This window comes from Lagopus leucura, unplaced genomic scaffold (assembly GCF_019238085.1).
Source record: "Lagopus leucura isolate 7727_CA_CO unplaced genomic scaffold, USGS_WTPT01 Super-Scaffold_100009, whole genome shotgun sequence".
NCBI classification, from domain to species: domain Eukaryota; kingdom Metazoa; phylum Chordata; class Aves; order Galliformes; family Phasianidae; genus Lagopus; species Lagopus leucura.
This window is the reverse complement of record NW_024962266.1, coordinates 5789909-5803489: the sequence shown is the minus strand read 5'-3', so window position 1 is coordinate 5803489 and position 13581 is coordinate 5789909. Positions and strand designations below refer to the sequence as shown.

The 13581-nt window shown below is 53.4% G+C and overlaps 1 protein-coding gene across 1 annotated transcript; it reads left to right on the top strand.

The window, feature by feature from the left end:
• Window positions 1-7956: 7956 nt before the first annotated feature.
• Window positions 7957-9296, top strand: PIGC (phosphatidylinositol glycan anchor biosynthesis class C). The gene is made up of 2 exons (XM_042873827.1): window positions 7957-7998; window positions 8222-9296. The coding sequence occupies exon 2, from the start codon at window positions 8305-8307 to the stop codon at window positions 9196-9198; it is 894 nt and encodes a 297-aa protein (XP_042729761.1). The 5' UTR covers window positions 7957-7998; window positions 8222-8304; the 3' UTR covers window positions 9199-9296.
• Window positions 9297-13581: the final 4285 nt, after the last annotated feature.

Here is a 13581-nt window from a genome sequence, read left to right as displayed (position 1 = left end):
AGCGCGGGAAGCGGCCGCTGAGGTGCGCGGCCGTTAACGCGACTCCGATACGGCCGTTGCGGCGCGAGCGCGGCCGTTACTGCCCGGCGGCCCCTCCCCCTGCCCCTCAGCCCCTCACGCGCTGAGCTGGAAGGATACGCGTCACGCTCCGCGCCCCGCCGCCACCAATCGCCTGCGAGCCTGGGGGTAAGCCCCGCCTCCTCGCGGCCCGTTGCTGGCGCGGATTGGCTCCTCCCTGCCAGAGCGGCGGCGAATCAGAGAGCAGACGTCTCTTCCCCCGCCCCTCCAAGGACCTCTCCGAGGTGTCCGCGTAGGCCGGGCCGTTGTAGAGCGAGACACTCCTGCGACAAGGGGCGGCTGGCGGCAAGTCCGCGAGGAACAGGAGGCACGGCTACCTCTGGAACGAGGGGCGCGTTAAGGAATGGCGTTCTGCTCTGACTCGGCTTTTTCTTTTTTGTTTCTTTTACCAGGCATCTCCGCGAGACGCCCCGCCGAGGCGAGCGTCGATTGGCGTTTACTGAGGCCCCCCGGCAGAAAAACAGCCCGAAGGTGGGCGATGGAAGAACTGCAATTCCCAACAGGCCGCGCGGGGCGGGGCGCGGGGGCTGCTGGGAGCTGTAGTTCCGGGCGGGAGGCGCCCACCCTGCGGTGGGCGAGTGGGGCCGGCGGCCATTTTGCTGCGGGCGCCAGTGAGCCCGAGAGGGCTGCGGGGGTCGGGGCTCGGCGCTGGCAGCTCGCGGGTGTGCGGGCATAGAAAGCGCCAGAGAAATGTTAAGAGTTTTTAAATGATTTATTCACTAAATAAAGAGTAAGGGCGGACCCACCGGTGTGATGGTGGCGGGTTTCCCCAGTGCTGTCCTTTCTGAGGTGATACTCGGGGAAGAGCCTTCACGTACACAGGTGAATGAGTCACCAGCGCTGTGCTGGAAATGAACGTGTGTCAGTGCCCTGAGCACCAAGGGCTGCCCTGCCCTGCCCTGCCCCCAGGTGCCTGCTCCCCAGCTGTGCAGGAGCACAGCTCACATGGAGCTGGGTGCTGGCGAGGTGGAAAGCTCACAAGAGTCGCTGTGTCTGCCCTTGGTGGTTTTTGCCCTGAAATTGTTGGGTTTTCACAAACGTTTGGCATCCTCAGTGCTTCTGAAAGCTCTGCGTACCAACAGCTCCAAACAGACCAAAGCACCTGCCCAGAAACTCAAGGGAGAGAGGAGAGCAGAAGATCCAGCTTGCTAAGCAAAAGAAGAGATTGCAGTGCTCTGCTTTCCGTGGTGAGGTTCCTATGCAGGCACAGAGGTATTTTCTTTAGAAAGAACACTTTCTTAGCCACGCTACCCATAGCAGGAGGGCTACCCGCCTGCCACCTCCCTCCCAGGGCTACCCTGTGGTGCAGCTCTCCAGCCTGCCAAGTCCCATACCACATTTCTGACCATGGTTTCATGCTGTCTGCCCTTCTGTACTGTCATACCTTCCTGCAGAGACAGGAGATAACACAGTGGATGACCTCTCTGGTGCTACTTGCAGCAAAACTACTCCGCCTCCTCCTGCAAAGGGCAAGATGGCAGGAGAGCAGCACTCACCTTCAGGACATGCTGCCAGCTCAGACAATGGCATCTGTAGGAGGAGGGCAGTCCTCTGTTATAATGCCCCCTTGGAAATGCGTATCAAGCTCCAAGTTCTTCCTTTGGGTAAAACCAATCTGCAGTCCTCCAGCTGAGCCCCAGTGAGGTGCCTTGGTGGTGTAAATTTCCTCAAAACTTCAGTAACAGCACACATTGTACCCACAGCTATTTTAACTGTGCCTTGAGTGCCCAAAACCATCCTGAAAGGGCTGTGGAGACGTGGTGACATGTGAGCCTTGGCCACAGCTGCCTCCTTTAGGTCCCTTTGTGGCAGGGACTTATGATCGCTGAGGAAAAAGCTTTGAAGCCACATTTGCTCAGCCGACGTAGCTGCTCTGGGCTGGCACAGCTCCCACATGCGTTACGGTCCACTTATCAGCAGGGGATTAATCACATGCAGCTTAGACCAAACACAGGCAAAGAGCAGTCAGGGAGGACAGATCATTTCAGGAAATCATGACAGTGAGTGAGCAGGATCCCGGAGAAAAGCATTCTCGAGTCACTCCTCACGAGGTACAATGCCTGAAGACCTTTGGTGTCATCAGCCAGGCAAAGGCTGCAGGTCATCAGCCCTGACGTACCAGCATGGCTCAGCACTCACTGAGTTTGCATCTCAAACAATGATAAGATGAGGAATGTAATGGTAAAAAACAAGGCAGATTACCCAGTCTCCCTACTGGAGCCTATAATTAACTCTGAGAACAATGTACATAGGTGATCTAGGAGCAAATATTTGCTTGGGAGTCTTAAAAAGTGCTGCAGAAGGTTGAGCAGTGACCACAGCCGCATTTTCCCTTCCCATCATCTCAGTTGCTTTTGCTGGAAGTGGGTGGCTGGAAGGATTGCCTTCTAGATGCAGCTGCATTGTGCCCAGTTCTTGGTGGCTGTCCCTTGTCTCACACAGAGAAGACCATAAGGAGAGAGCGTAGTGAGGGTAGTGCCAAGAACCAGGCTGCCATGCTGAGATGAAGCTCTTAGCTGGGGCTATTGTGTTTCAGCAATTCCGAGTATTTGTTTGCTGAAAATGCTAATTCTGATCTCTGATTTAGCATAGAATATCCACACCTTCTCTTCACAAAGGTATCTTTTTTCTCCCCAAGTGTTTTTCCTTTCTAATGTGTGATTTAATTTGCACAAGGCTCCTTCCTTTTCTGATTATTAATTTTGGCTCCTTATTGGTTAAAATAAAACAAATCTCTCCTAAGCCTGTTCTGACAACGCAACTTTTGTCTGAGTTTTCCTTCCAGATGCAATTTCCTGTTTAATTTCCTGACCGTTTCTTACTTAGTAAAGGAAGAGCTATAAATTTCAAGATTGCTTCAGATAACTTCCTCTAACTTCAGCTGAACCATTCCCCCTGTCAGGGGAGAATCCAGCAAAACAGTATAAAACTTTTAAAAGCAATCCTGAAATATCTGGGAAGCCAAAACCTTCCAGGGCTCATAATGAGGGGGAATGAGCTGTGCAAGAAGTGGGATTGGAATCTTTTTCCTTGTAGAGCTAAAGAGGAGAAACTCTGCGTTCAGCACAGCTGGTAATTGCTGTTTCACCCTGAGGTACAGGGCTTTTGTTAGGGAGATGTCACCATGGCACGGCCCCGTAGGTATCAGTGGCACGGGTTCTGTGTTCTGATATGATCCCAAATGTGCATGCATGCTGATTTCCCACAGCTGTCCTCTGTGCTGCTTCAAGCCTGTAGAATGGCACACTATGCTGCTGGGCTGCCAGACTCCTGGATGTGAGACAGCGGTCACGGTGACCCCGATTAAATGGCAGATACAGTGGGGTTGGGTCACTGAGAGGCACACTCTGTGCAGAGCCTCATTATGTTTGCTTAATGCAGGGCAGCACTGAGCACTGCTGGATATCACTTGTTTCATCTCCTCGGCCCCTGCACCATCCACAGGGACCCTGCCTGACCACCATGACTTGAGAGCAGTGGCTTCCTGGGGTGGTTCTACTTGATCCTAAAGGAGGCTCACAGGTTGTTACCCCGAGATGGGGCAGTGAGCCATTCTCTCACTCTGAACACAAACCAGTCCCCACAGTTACATTTGTCCCCAAGCAGCCCCCCACATCTGCATGCTTTTGTACTGTTTCTGCTTTGCAGGAAAGAGATGGCCCTCATCTGTGTGTGCGGCCACACTGAGGGTGGTGAGAAGCTCTGCCAGGCAGATGGGGAGGGGAACTGCAATCAGTGATGTTTGGCAGGGACTGCATGACCCTGTGTGGGAGTGACTGCTTTCATCTCTGGCCAACCAGCCCTGATCTAGAGCCTTGATGTCTGGCACAGGTAGACTGTGGCATGGTCCTACAGCTCCTAAAGCCCTGATGCACATGTGCTAGGGGCAGGTGAGGGGCAGAGGTAATGCCAGGGGGTCCAGAGAGGCCTCCACATGCTGCTGTATCCCAGCACAGTCAAAGCAGATGAGTGACCAGTGTGACACATCCTGGGCTCCTACCGCTGCCCTGGCAATCTCCCATTTGCAACCCAGCCAAGGGCACATCCCTGGCCCTGCAGGCCCAGGTGACTCCAGTGCAGAGGCCGCTGCTCTGAGCCAGCTGTGCCATCCAGCTGCTGAAGCCACCCTCTGTGCCCATCTGGGAAAAGAGAAACCAAATCTCATCACAGAAACTGAGGTGTAGACCTATTCTTTGTCCCTATTTCTGAGAGGACAGCATGGCTTGAAGCTGCTCACAACAAGATGAGGGGTCAGGGGAGCACCTAGCACCACAACATGGTGTTGGTTTCCCTTCTACGCTCTAATGCAAATCAAGGTGAAAGCAAAGCAAAGCTCTGCAAAGCAGCACAGTTGGCACATCTGTCGCTTTGTCAAGGCAAAACCAAACCTGTGAGCACCCCAGGACTGGGGCCATCCTCAACAGCTCCTTAGCAGTGGCACAAGGAACACATAAGATGTAAGCCAGACAGGAGCAAGGCTGTCAGAATGCACTTTTTGTTGAGGATGGTGCCTGCATGGCCCATGGACAGGGCAGAGCCAGTGGCACCTTGCCTACAACTGCTTTCAGCTCGCATTTCTGAAACAGCCCCATCTGTGCTTCCTTCAAAAGATGACTTGTTTGCATTCTCACTTCATTTTGTCCAGTCTCCTCTGGTCTATTTCTGGCTTTCTTTGTACTTATGCAGCCAAAGAACAAAAACTTCTCCTGGACAGAGGAAGAACCTTGTGGGGAGGCACTGTGTCCTTTCACACTGCTCTCACTGTGTCTCAGAGCCATTGGGAGGAACCAGCTGCTGGATGAGACTGCAGCTGGCAAGACCCCCAAACGTTGTGTGTCTGCTTTCCTCCCCCCAGGGGGTGATTTTTGATGAGTTTTACCACTCATAGCTCTCCATGTGTTGTCACCAATCATGGCTGAGCTGGATCAGCACCTCAAATCCCATCCCCACGCTTCAACTTCAGGGCAAAACAAAGGGGAACACAGTCAGAAACAACCCCAAAAAGGCTTCGTTGGGAGCCCCAGCCCTGCTCTGTCTGGGGTTGGGAACCTGAGCCCCCCCTTACTCCCACAGCTTTGGCTTTTTTCACCCTCAACCTCAGTGATTACCCCCACACTGCTCATGCAGACAGGTTTTTATCCTCACACCCTGAGGTCTGTTTTCCTCCCTGTGTGCTACGGATGTGCCACGTACAGTGTGGGTTGAGCTGAGGTTACCTGGGCAGCTGACACTTGGCCTCCTCCCACACGGCGCTGCCCAACCTGCAGCTGGCAGGGCACATCCTTGACATCATTCTTGGAGGCAGTTTCCTAGGGACTTAAGAAGAAAAAAAAAAAAAAATTTAAAAAGCCAGTGAAAAAGCAAAAACTTTCCCACCACATTAATTGCATAGAAGCCTCCTTCAAAACAGGAACCAGTTGTCCCCTGTCCTTGAGCTGGCTGGAAATCCCAGCAGAACCACCTTGTTCTCCTCCCAGCATGGGTGCTGGGGGAGTTTGGCCGCAGGGTTTCAGAGCTATGTGCTGACCGCTGGGGAATGCCAGCATCAGGGAGCTCAGTTTGCAGCCAGAGGTCACATCCCTGTGTGTGCGTCCCTCCAAATTGCACCCCTCCTGCCCTAGCTCCACAACACCTTTTCCATCCTTCTACCCTGCCGCTGGTTCAGCAAACCTCATGCTGCAGGTCACAGTTCTCCAGACTTCCCAGGTGCTGGCAGACGCTGAGGAGGAGCTCACAGGCCTCATGGGCAGCTCCAGGAAGGTCTGGTCAAAAAGACCACTTCTTGGCTAGCATAAGAGAGCATCTGTCCTTAGCGCAACCTGCCCATGGTGAGGGCATTTCTGGCATCTCCCTGGGACCAGGAAGTGGCCCTGGATCCAGGACCCCAGGCAACCAGCCATGTGAGCCCCAGCATCCCTCCCCAGCAGCTTTGTAGTTGTAAGTCTGCTCAGAGCTTAAGGCCTGGTGTCACAGAATCACTGAATGGCTTGGGTTGGAAGGGAACTTAAAGATCATCTAGTTCCAACCCCCCATCCGCATGCACGGGACTTAAATTCCTAAATAGGTGCTTGCAGGAGAGCAGCCGCAGCAAGAGCTCTGGGGCCATGTAAGGGAGGAAATGGTCTCTGGTCATGGAAAAATTCAGCTGCTGGAGCCACGCCAACCTCCCCCCAAAAACATTCCTCCAAAGGGAGGTTTCTGCTCCAGGGTCAAAGGGAAAAACTCAGGGATTGGTTGTCAGAGAAACAAAGCCTGGGTGCACATAGCTGTGCTCGCAGGCAGACCTGCCAGTCCTGCAGCCTACACCTGGCAGAAGCAGCTCAGGACTGCTGGTGAGAAGGAATGAGCCCATGCTGCAGGGACACCCTGTGGACACAGAATGCACTTGGTGGCATGTTAGACTCAGCAGCCGTAGGATGATGAGGAAGAGCCTGAGCTGAGGGATGTGGGAACACTCAGGATCTGCCTGTCCCCACAGCCTCTGGCATTCTTGTCCCCAAGCAAGGCACAGTTGTTTGGAGGAGCACCACAAATGCCAGCTCACACACACTCGTCCCACTGTGGGAAGATGCAGACATGGCTCTGAGGCAACCCATGCCCTGAATACTTTGATATTCAAATACCTTCAGCATAGGCCTAGATCAGTCACAGCTATATAAATCCCAGCCTGTCACCTTTTCCAGCATGGCTTCCAAACAGCTTTAGCAGCATATTGCAGTGCAGGAGCCCTGCAGAAACTAAACAAGTCTGCAGTGGGGTCAGTTGTGCAACACAGTGGCTAGCAGTGAGCTTCAAGTGGATCTGAAACACAGGTGGGAGCAGTTGCGTCCCCCAGAGCTGGCGTTATGGCAACATAGCCACAAGTGCTCCTCAGAGCTAACTGTGTGGCAGGACGGGTAGCACCACCAAGTGTGTTGCTGTATGACAGAGGGCTCAGCCTGTCTGGGGTCCACAACCCCCCCCTGCAGCTGGTGAGGGAGATCTTGCTGCACGGAATTAAGACACACACAAAGGGGTTTTGCATCCTTGACCTTAGGCACCACTCGGGGTGTGACAGGAACGTCCTTCTGCCAGCTGCTCTGCTATGCCTGCCAAGTCCACATTGCCGTGGGAAGGCTGAGGGGTGACTCCACAGCACGTGCTCCCTCCGACTGGCAGGGACAGCCGGTGACGTGGCTTGTCCCATAGTCATAGGTGCAGGACTGCTGTGCAGGCAGGTGATTCATTTCCCGCAGACAGAGTCTGGGCCACCTGGAGGGCTGAGCTGCCCTTTAGACCGCGGGTGGAGAGTTTTCCAGAGGGATGCGAGTGCAGTGGCAGCAATAGGTGCCCTGTGTTCCCATTCCCGAGGCACTGCAGTCACTCACAGCAGTCTCAGGAGGAGGCACCCAAGCCTGCTGTGACGCAGCTGCAGGAGTCAGTGGGTGGTGAGCCAAGAGCCTGGAACGTGAGCAGAAAGCAGCGTCAGTGCAGGATGGGCTGGCAAGGGTGCCCATCGCCCCCGGCCCACCGCGTCCACCCCCTGGCACAGCTTTCTTCTGCCACGGCGGAACACGGCTTCTTTCAAACTCTCAAATCCCCAGGCCGTGGGATCGCAGCACCTGGGGGAAGGCTCTGGCAAAAAATAAAAAATAAAAAAAGTCCAAGCCGCTAACTAAGCTTGTAAGCGATTTCATTTACCCACAGCTACCAAATTGATTACGATCGCCTCCAACAGGCGATGAGCATCCCCTGCACACCGCCCCTCCCGGCCCTTCTCCCTTCCGGCCCGGCTCCAGCACCGCCCAGCTCCGGGGGCAGCGGACACCCGCTCGGCGGCCGGGCTCCTCCGCCAGGGGGCGCCTCCGAGCGCCCCGGCGTCCCTTGCGCCGCGCCGGGCCCGGCGGAGGCGGCGGCGGCCGGAGGGAGCCGCGGAGCGCGGTGCGGTGTAGCCGGGCGGGCGGGGAGGGGGGTGAGCGCCGTCCTCGCGGCTGGAGCAGGGCGGGCCGGCAGAATGGATCGCTGGCTCGGAGGGAGGGATGCGCAGCCGCTCTTGCTCGCTCGCTGCCTTTTGTCCCGGGCGGGCTGCCCGAATCTCGTGGCCGTCCCGCAGCCCAAGGGGGAACCTTACGTCACGGTTAACCCGCACCCTGCTCTTTCCCAGGTCTCTGAGAGCATCGTCAGGCTGTGAGCGGAGGAGAGGAGCGGAGCCGCGTGCAGGCCTCCTCTGAGGCAGCCCGTGGGAGGATGGTCTGTGCGCAGGTGGAGACGAGCCCGAGGCGGTGCTGGCAGAAGGTGCTGTACGAGCGGCAGCCCTTCCCCGATAACTACGTGGACCAGCGGTTCCTGGAGGAGCTGCGGAAGAACATCCACGCCCGCCAGTACCAGTACTGGAACGTGGTCTTCGAGTCGGGGGTGGTGGTGCAGCAGCTCTGCAGCGTGTGTGTCTTTGTTGTAACCTGGTGGTACATGGATGCCGGGGTGCTGAGCCCGCAGGGGCTGTTTGGGGCAGCCCTGCTCACTTCTCTGCTTGGCTACGTCCTCTTTGATGCCGTTGACGCCGGGGTCGGGCGGCGGCAGAGCGGGCGGACACGGTGGGCAGACCTGAAGAGCACGCTGGTGTTCACCGCCTTCACCTACGGCTTCTCACCAGTGCTGAAGACACTGACAGAGTCCATCAGCACAGACACCATCTACGCCATGTCGGCCTTCATGCTCCTCGGCCACCTCATCTTCTTTGACTACGGCGCCAACGCCGCCATCGTGTCCAGCACGCTGTCCCTCAACATGGCCATCTTCGCTTCGGTGTGCCTGGCCTCTCGTCTGCCTCGCTCCCTGCACGCCTTCGTCATGGTCACCTTTGCAATGCAGATCTTTGCCCTCTGGCCCATGCTGCAGAAGAAGCTGAAGGCCCGGACGCCATACTGCTATGTGGGGGTGACTACGCTGTTTGCATTGGTTGCCCTTGTGGGGCTGGCAAGCGTCTCCAGTGTGGGTGCTGTGCTCTTTGCCTCGCTGCTGCTCTCTGTTTCCTGCCTCTGCCCTTACTGCCTCATCCGGCTTCAGCAGCTCAAGGACAACATCCACGGGCCGTGGGATGAGGCTGAAATCAAGGAGGACCTCTCCAGGTTCCTCATGTAGGAGGGAAGCGGTGCCCTCTGCTGTGAGGGGCCTTTTTGGGGCACAGCTCCAAGGGGACACCCAACCCAATAAAGACTCGCACTACAGCAGGGACTGCATGTGTGTGTGCTGTGACTGCCCTGGGCTGTGGGTGAGCGGGGAGGTGCTGGCAGACCCATGGCAGTATTTTTGTCCAACCACCGAGCCAGAGGCATGGAGCAAGGTCTCTCTCTGCTTTCCTGTGGAGGGATGTAGTCCCAGCAGTGGGCACCCAGTGGCCATCCAGCCCAGCCCCAGGGTGCTGCAGCAGTGATGGGACATCCACTAGTCCTTCCTGGCACTTACATGTCTGGTGTCTGACTCCACACACCCCACAACAGAGGGTCTTCTAAGCAAAAAAGTCAAACTGGAGGGCATCTCCGTATGAGCCAGCCCTGTGTTGTTGTTTTCCAGAGGCAAGTGGTCCAGCAGAGCATGGGCTTGGCCATAGGAATAGCATTCTAGGCTTCCTGTTACCAGAGCCTTCCTCATGCTGGGCAGGAGGCCGAAAGCACAGGGGCACACACAGGCCTGAGTACACTGAGTACACATCCTGCATGCACAGCCACACTGCCATGTCCATCAGCAAATACACAGTCTGCACCTCTGCAGACTGTGGGACCACAGCTGCTTGTTCCTGCAGTATTTACCCCTAGCATTAAGACGAGAGGAAGCACTGCTCCTTTTAAAGTAAAAGACAGAGTCAGAACCCTCCTACTCTGGAGGCAGCACAAGGAGATGTTTAAAACACCCAATTTCTCCAGTAAGATGTGGCACCAGCTTTGCATGCACGCTCAGGGGTGGTGGAAGATGACAAGGGCGAGGAGCTCTTCTGCTGCAGAAGTGCAGGTTTGAACCTATTGATTGAATCCATTGAGTGTGAAGGGCTTTTGCAGACAAACAGCTCAGAGCACTGTTGTCTCATCCCAGCAAGCAGGCGCTGGCTTCATGAGCTTCTTAGGAAATGAGCAGCCCACTGCAGAGCCCCCAACACCTCCAGTGCTTTGTTACGACAACTTGCCAAGTTTTAAATGTTGCTGTTGTTGTCATGGAGATGACTACATCTAATTTTGCTTTTAATTAAAGAAAACCTGCAGAGGTTTAGAGTATGTGCTCCAGGCTCACAGGGAGTGCAGAGTAGCCAGATGCTCACAATCAAGATGACAGTCTTCAGTTCTTCTAAAAGAAGATTATTTCTTCATGAGGAGGTTTCCAAGAAAGTCAGTCAGTTGCTGGTGGCCAGGATGCCCCAGTCTGTCAGACTCATGCTGCTGTAACAATGCCATCCACAGCAATTCACAGAATCCATCTCTGGACAAGGCTTTGGTATGCTTGGATCAAATTTAAGAAGGCAAGTAACAGTTTGTCAAAGAAGCAAATGAAATGTAGCTTTCTTGGCTCCTGCAGTTAATGCCTCTCTTGGTAGGGCCATGCTCTCTGCAGTCAGGTTTACTTGAAATTGCTGCTGCACAAACACCTCTGTCCTCAAACTGTTGTTAACTGCCATCCTAAACCTTTGCAGTTACCAACTGCTGGTGCATCTCAGATGTAGCACAGCCCTGACTCCGTTTTGAATATGCAGTATCCAGGCTAACGGTGACAAAAGGGAGTGTGTATAGGAGTTGTTTCATCTCAGGCACAGCACGTGAGGCTGAGGAGGCAGCTGTCCCTTGTCAGTGGCCCAAGGAGGCACCAGTGATCTGGTGGTTCGTTAGGCTAATGCGACTGGGGCAAGGTAGCCTTGGAGTTTTTGTTTTGAGCCTGGACCTGTGACTACAAGAAAGTATAGTTTCTGCTGGACCCATTCACCCAAAGTGAAATGTTTTCTAAAAAAATACTCTTCTCAAATCCAGACTCTTAAACAGCTTTGTGTTAGGAAAAGTGCAAACATCGCTTATCCAGTTATGATTCCATGTGGCAATGGGCACTGATTATCATGGCTCCGGGCAATAAGGGAGCTAGAAACACATGGAGGAGCAGAGAAACAGCGTCTCTCTGTTGCTACCCCAACAAAGCTTCATCTCAGATCCTGAGAAGGACTCGGGGTGATCCAGAGGCTGTGCTCTTACCTTCACTGGAGCTCTCTGCTTGTCTGGAGCTGCTGTCCCAGTGCTGCTCGGTGCACAGCAATCCAGCACACGCTGGGACATTCAGGTTCCCTGCTCTGATGTGGAATGGTCATGTCCAGGAGGAGGAGGAGACACTGCCTCAAGCTGATGGAGACCTGTTGGGCAAGTGGAGGCCAGCTGTGGCATGTGGTATCTGTGCCATGGTCACCTCAACCACAGCTGAAACCCAATGGGCTTATCTCTGGCAGTTTAAAATTACTTGCATTTGGGCCAGATCCCTGGCCTTTGTTTGATCCAGCACACCACACCTTCCTTGCTCCAGCCAGGATGCAGGATTTGTCTTGTACAGCTTGCTGCAAGCAGTTTTACCTCCTTAAGTTGCCACAGGCCTCTTTGCTCTGCCCAGCTCCTTCAGCCCTGCACACTTTACCAACACTGCTGGAATAAATGGCTGCAATAAATATGTCCTTATGCCTGAGATCAGAATATGTTGTACGGAACATAATGATCTCAACTTACTGTTCAACTCATCAGTAAATGATGAGTTGAAATTACATGCCCTTTTAGCACTTGCTACCTGAGTGTACAGCTCTCTGGTTTGGCCAAACAGAGAAATAGGTCCATCTTGGTTTGCATGCGACTGGATCACCATCAAGCAACTCTGAAGAGTTAAACATTAGTTTGCACCACAAGTGCAGTTCCTTTATCTAAAGTTGCCATTCCCAAGTCCACTGAGATACAGTATCTCAGCAGGACATTTTCTTTCGATTTGAATCTGGCCCAAATGCAAGTAATTGTACACTGACCAGGGCTAAGCTGTGCTCCTGCGGGAGTCGCTGACACGTGCCGTCTGCAATCTCCATCTACAGCATCTGCAGCAGGGAAAGGCAAGCGTCAGCCACCCACAGCAGGCACAACAGGCTGTCAGGGGCCTCTGTCCCTCCTCCTCGTGGGAGCACAGCATCTGGGAAGCCTGGAAACAGTGAAGCTTTAGTCTTTGAAGGTAAGATCTTTTTATCTCTTCAGTTCCCACTCTAATCACTAGGCTTTTCTCTGCACATCATATAGGTTCATGCTGTGAGGAGGCCACAGCAGCAGAGTGAGCAGGAAACCAAAACTGGCTTTTGGTCTGAAATCATCCTGTAAGAAAACCTAGGATGCATAATGCCACCAGCTGGGGTACAGCACCCTCCACCTTCACCAGCTACACTCAGAGCATATGCCAGTGCAGAATGGAAACAGCACAGGGTTGAGCAGCTTCTTTAAAAAGTCACCCCATGAGCTGATACCAAAGCATGTGCCAAAGTTTTCCAGCACAAAAGCTGCTGCACTCATCACCAATGCCTTCCGTACCCAGCAGACTTTAAGAAGAGCTACTTGAAAACCATGAAGTTCAGAGTCCCATCTCCAACAGTGTTTTTAATAAATACTTCTGAAGAATGTAACCATTTCTGTAAACGATTTAACACTATAAAACACCCCTAAAAGAGAACTTTGTGCCTTACAGCACTGACACTGGCTGGCAGACAGGAAAGCAGCAACGCTTTCTGGGTTGCTGTAGATAATAAGGCTCTAGAATTAAAATATCAGCCACTTTCTACCTGTTCCCCTCTCAGGACCTTGCCATACTATAGAGGTAAAGCAGTGAGTGCTGCCCCCAGGCCAGAACAAATTCTTCAACAACCCAGAAAGAAGAAGAAGAAAAAAAAAAGTAGCTTGTGAAATTCAATCTGGTCCCATTCCCTCTTACCTGGGAGGTGAAGCAAGGCCAGAACCTCTTGCCTCTTGAACAGCCTGCCGGGTACAAATGCCACTTTCTATACTCCTGAACTCTGCTGAGGGCTTTTTAGCTACTATCTGATGACAGCCAGTTCCACTGATGAGAGATGCAGCAAGGTAAATCAGCCCCAACTAAGCAGTGTCAGACCTGGCTTGAAACTGAGCACAGTCTGTGTGTTGTCAGGCTCCTTCTACACATGATACGAATCTCCTCTGCTCGTCTGCTCCCAGAGCGGCCCTGCAGCAGCTTGCTCTCACTGTAGCCTTCCTACTATAAAGAAATGTTTTGTTCATACCTTTCAAAGAACAGGCTGGAATCCTGATGCTGCACTGTACCTCCAGTTCATGTCTGTGCAGTTCCCTCTGATTTATCAGTATTGTTTGTGAGATATCCCTTCACTGTTTTCATGTGAGAAAAAAAATAAATCAATAAAAACATAAATTTAAAACTTTTTAAAGACTTATTCTTTATATACTTCTCTAGCACCTAAGACAAGAACATCTTCTGAATATTATA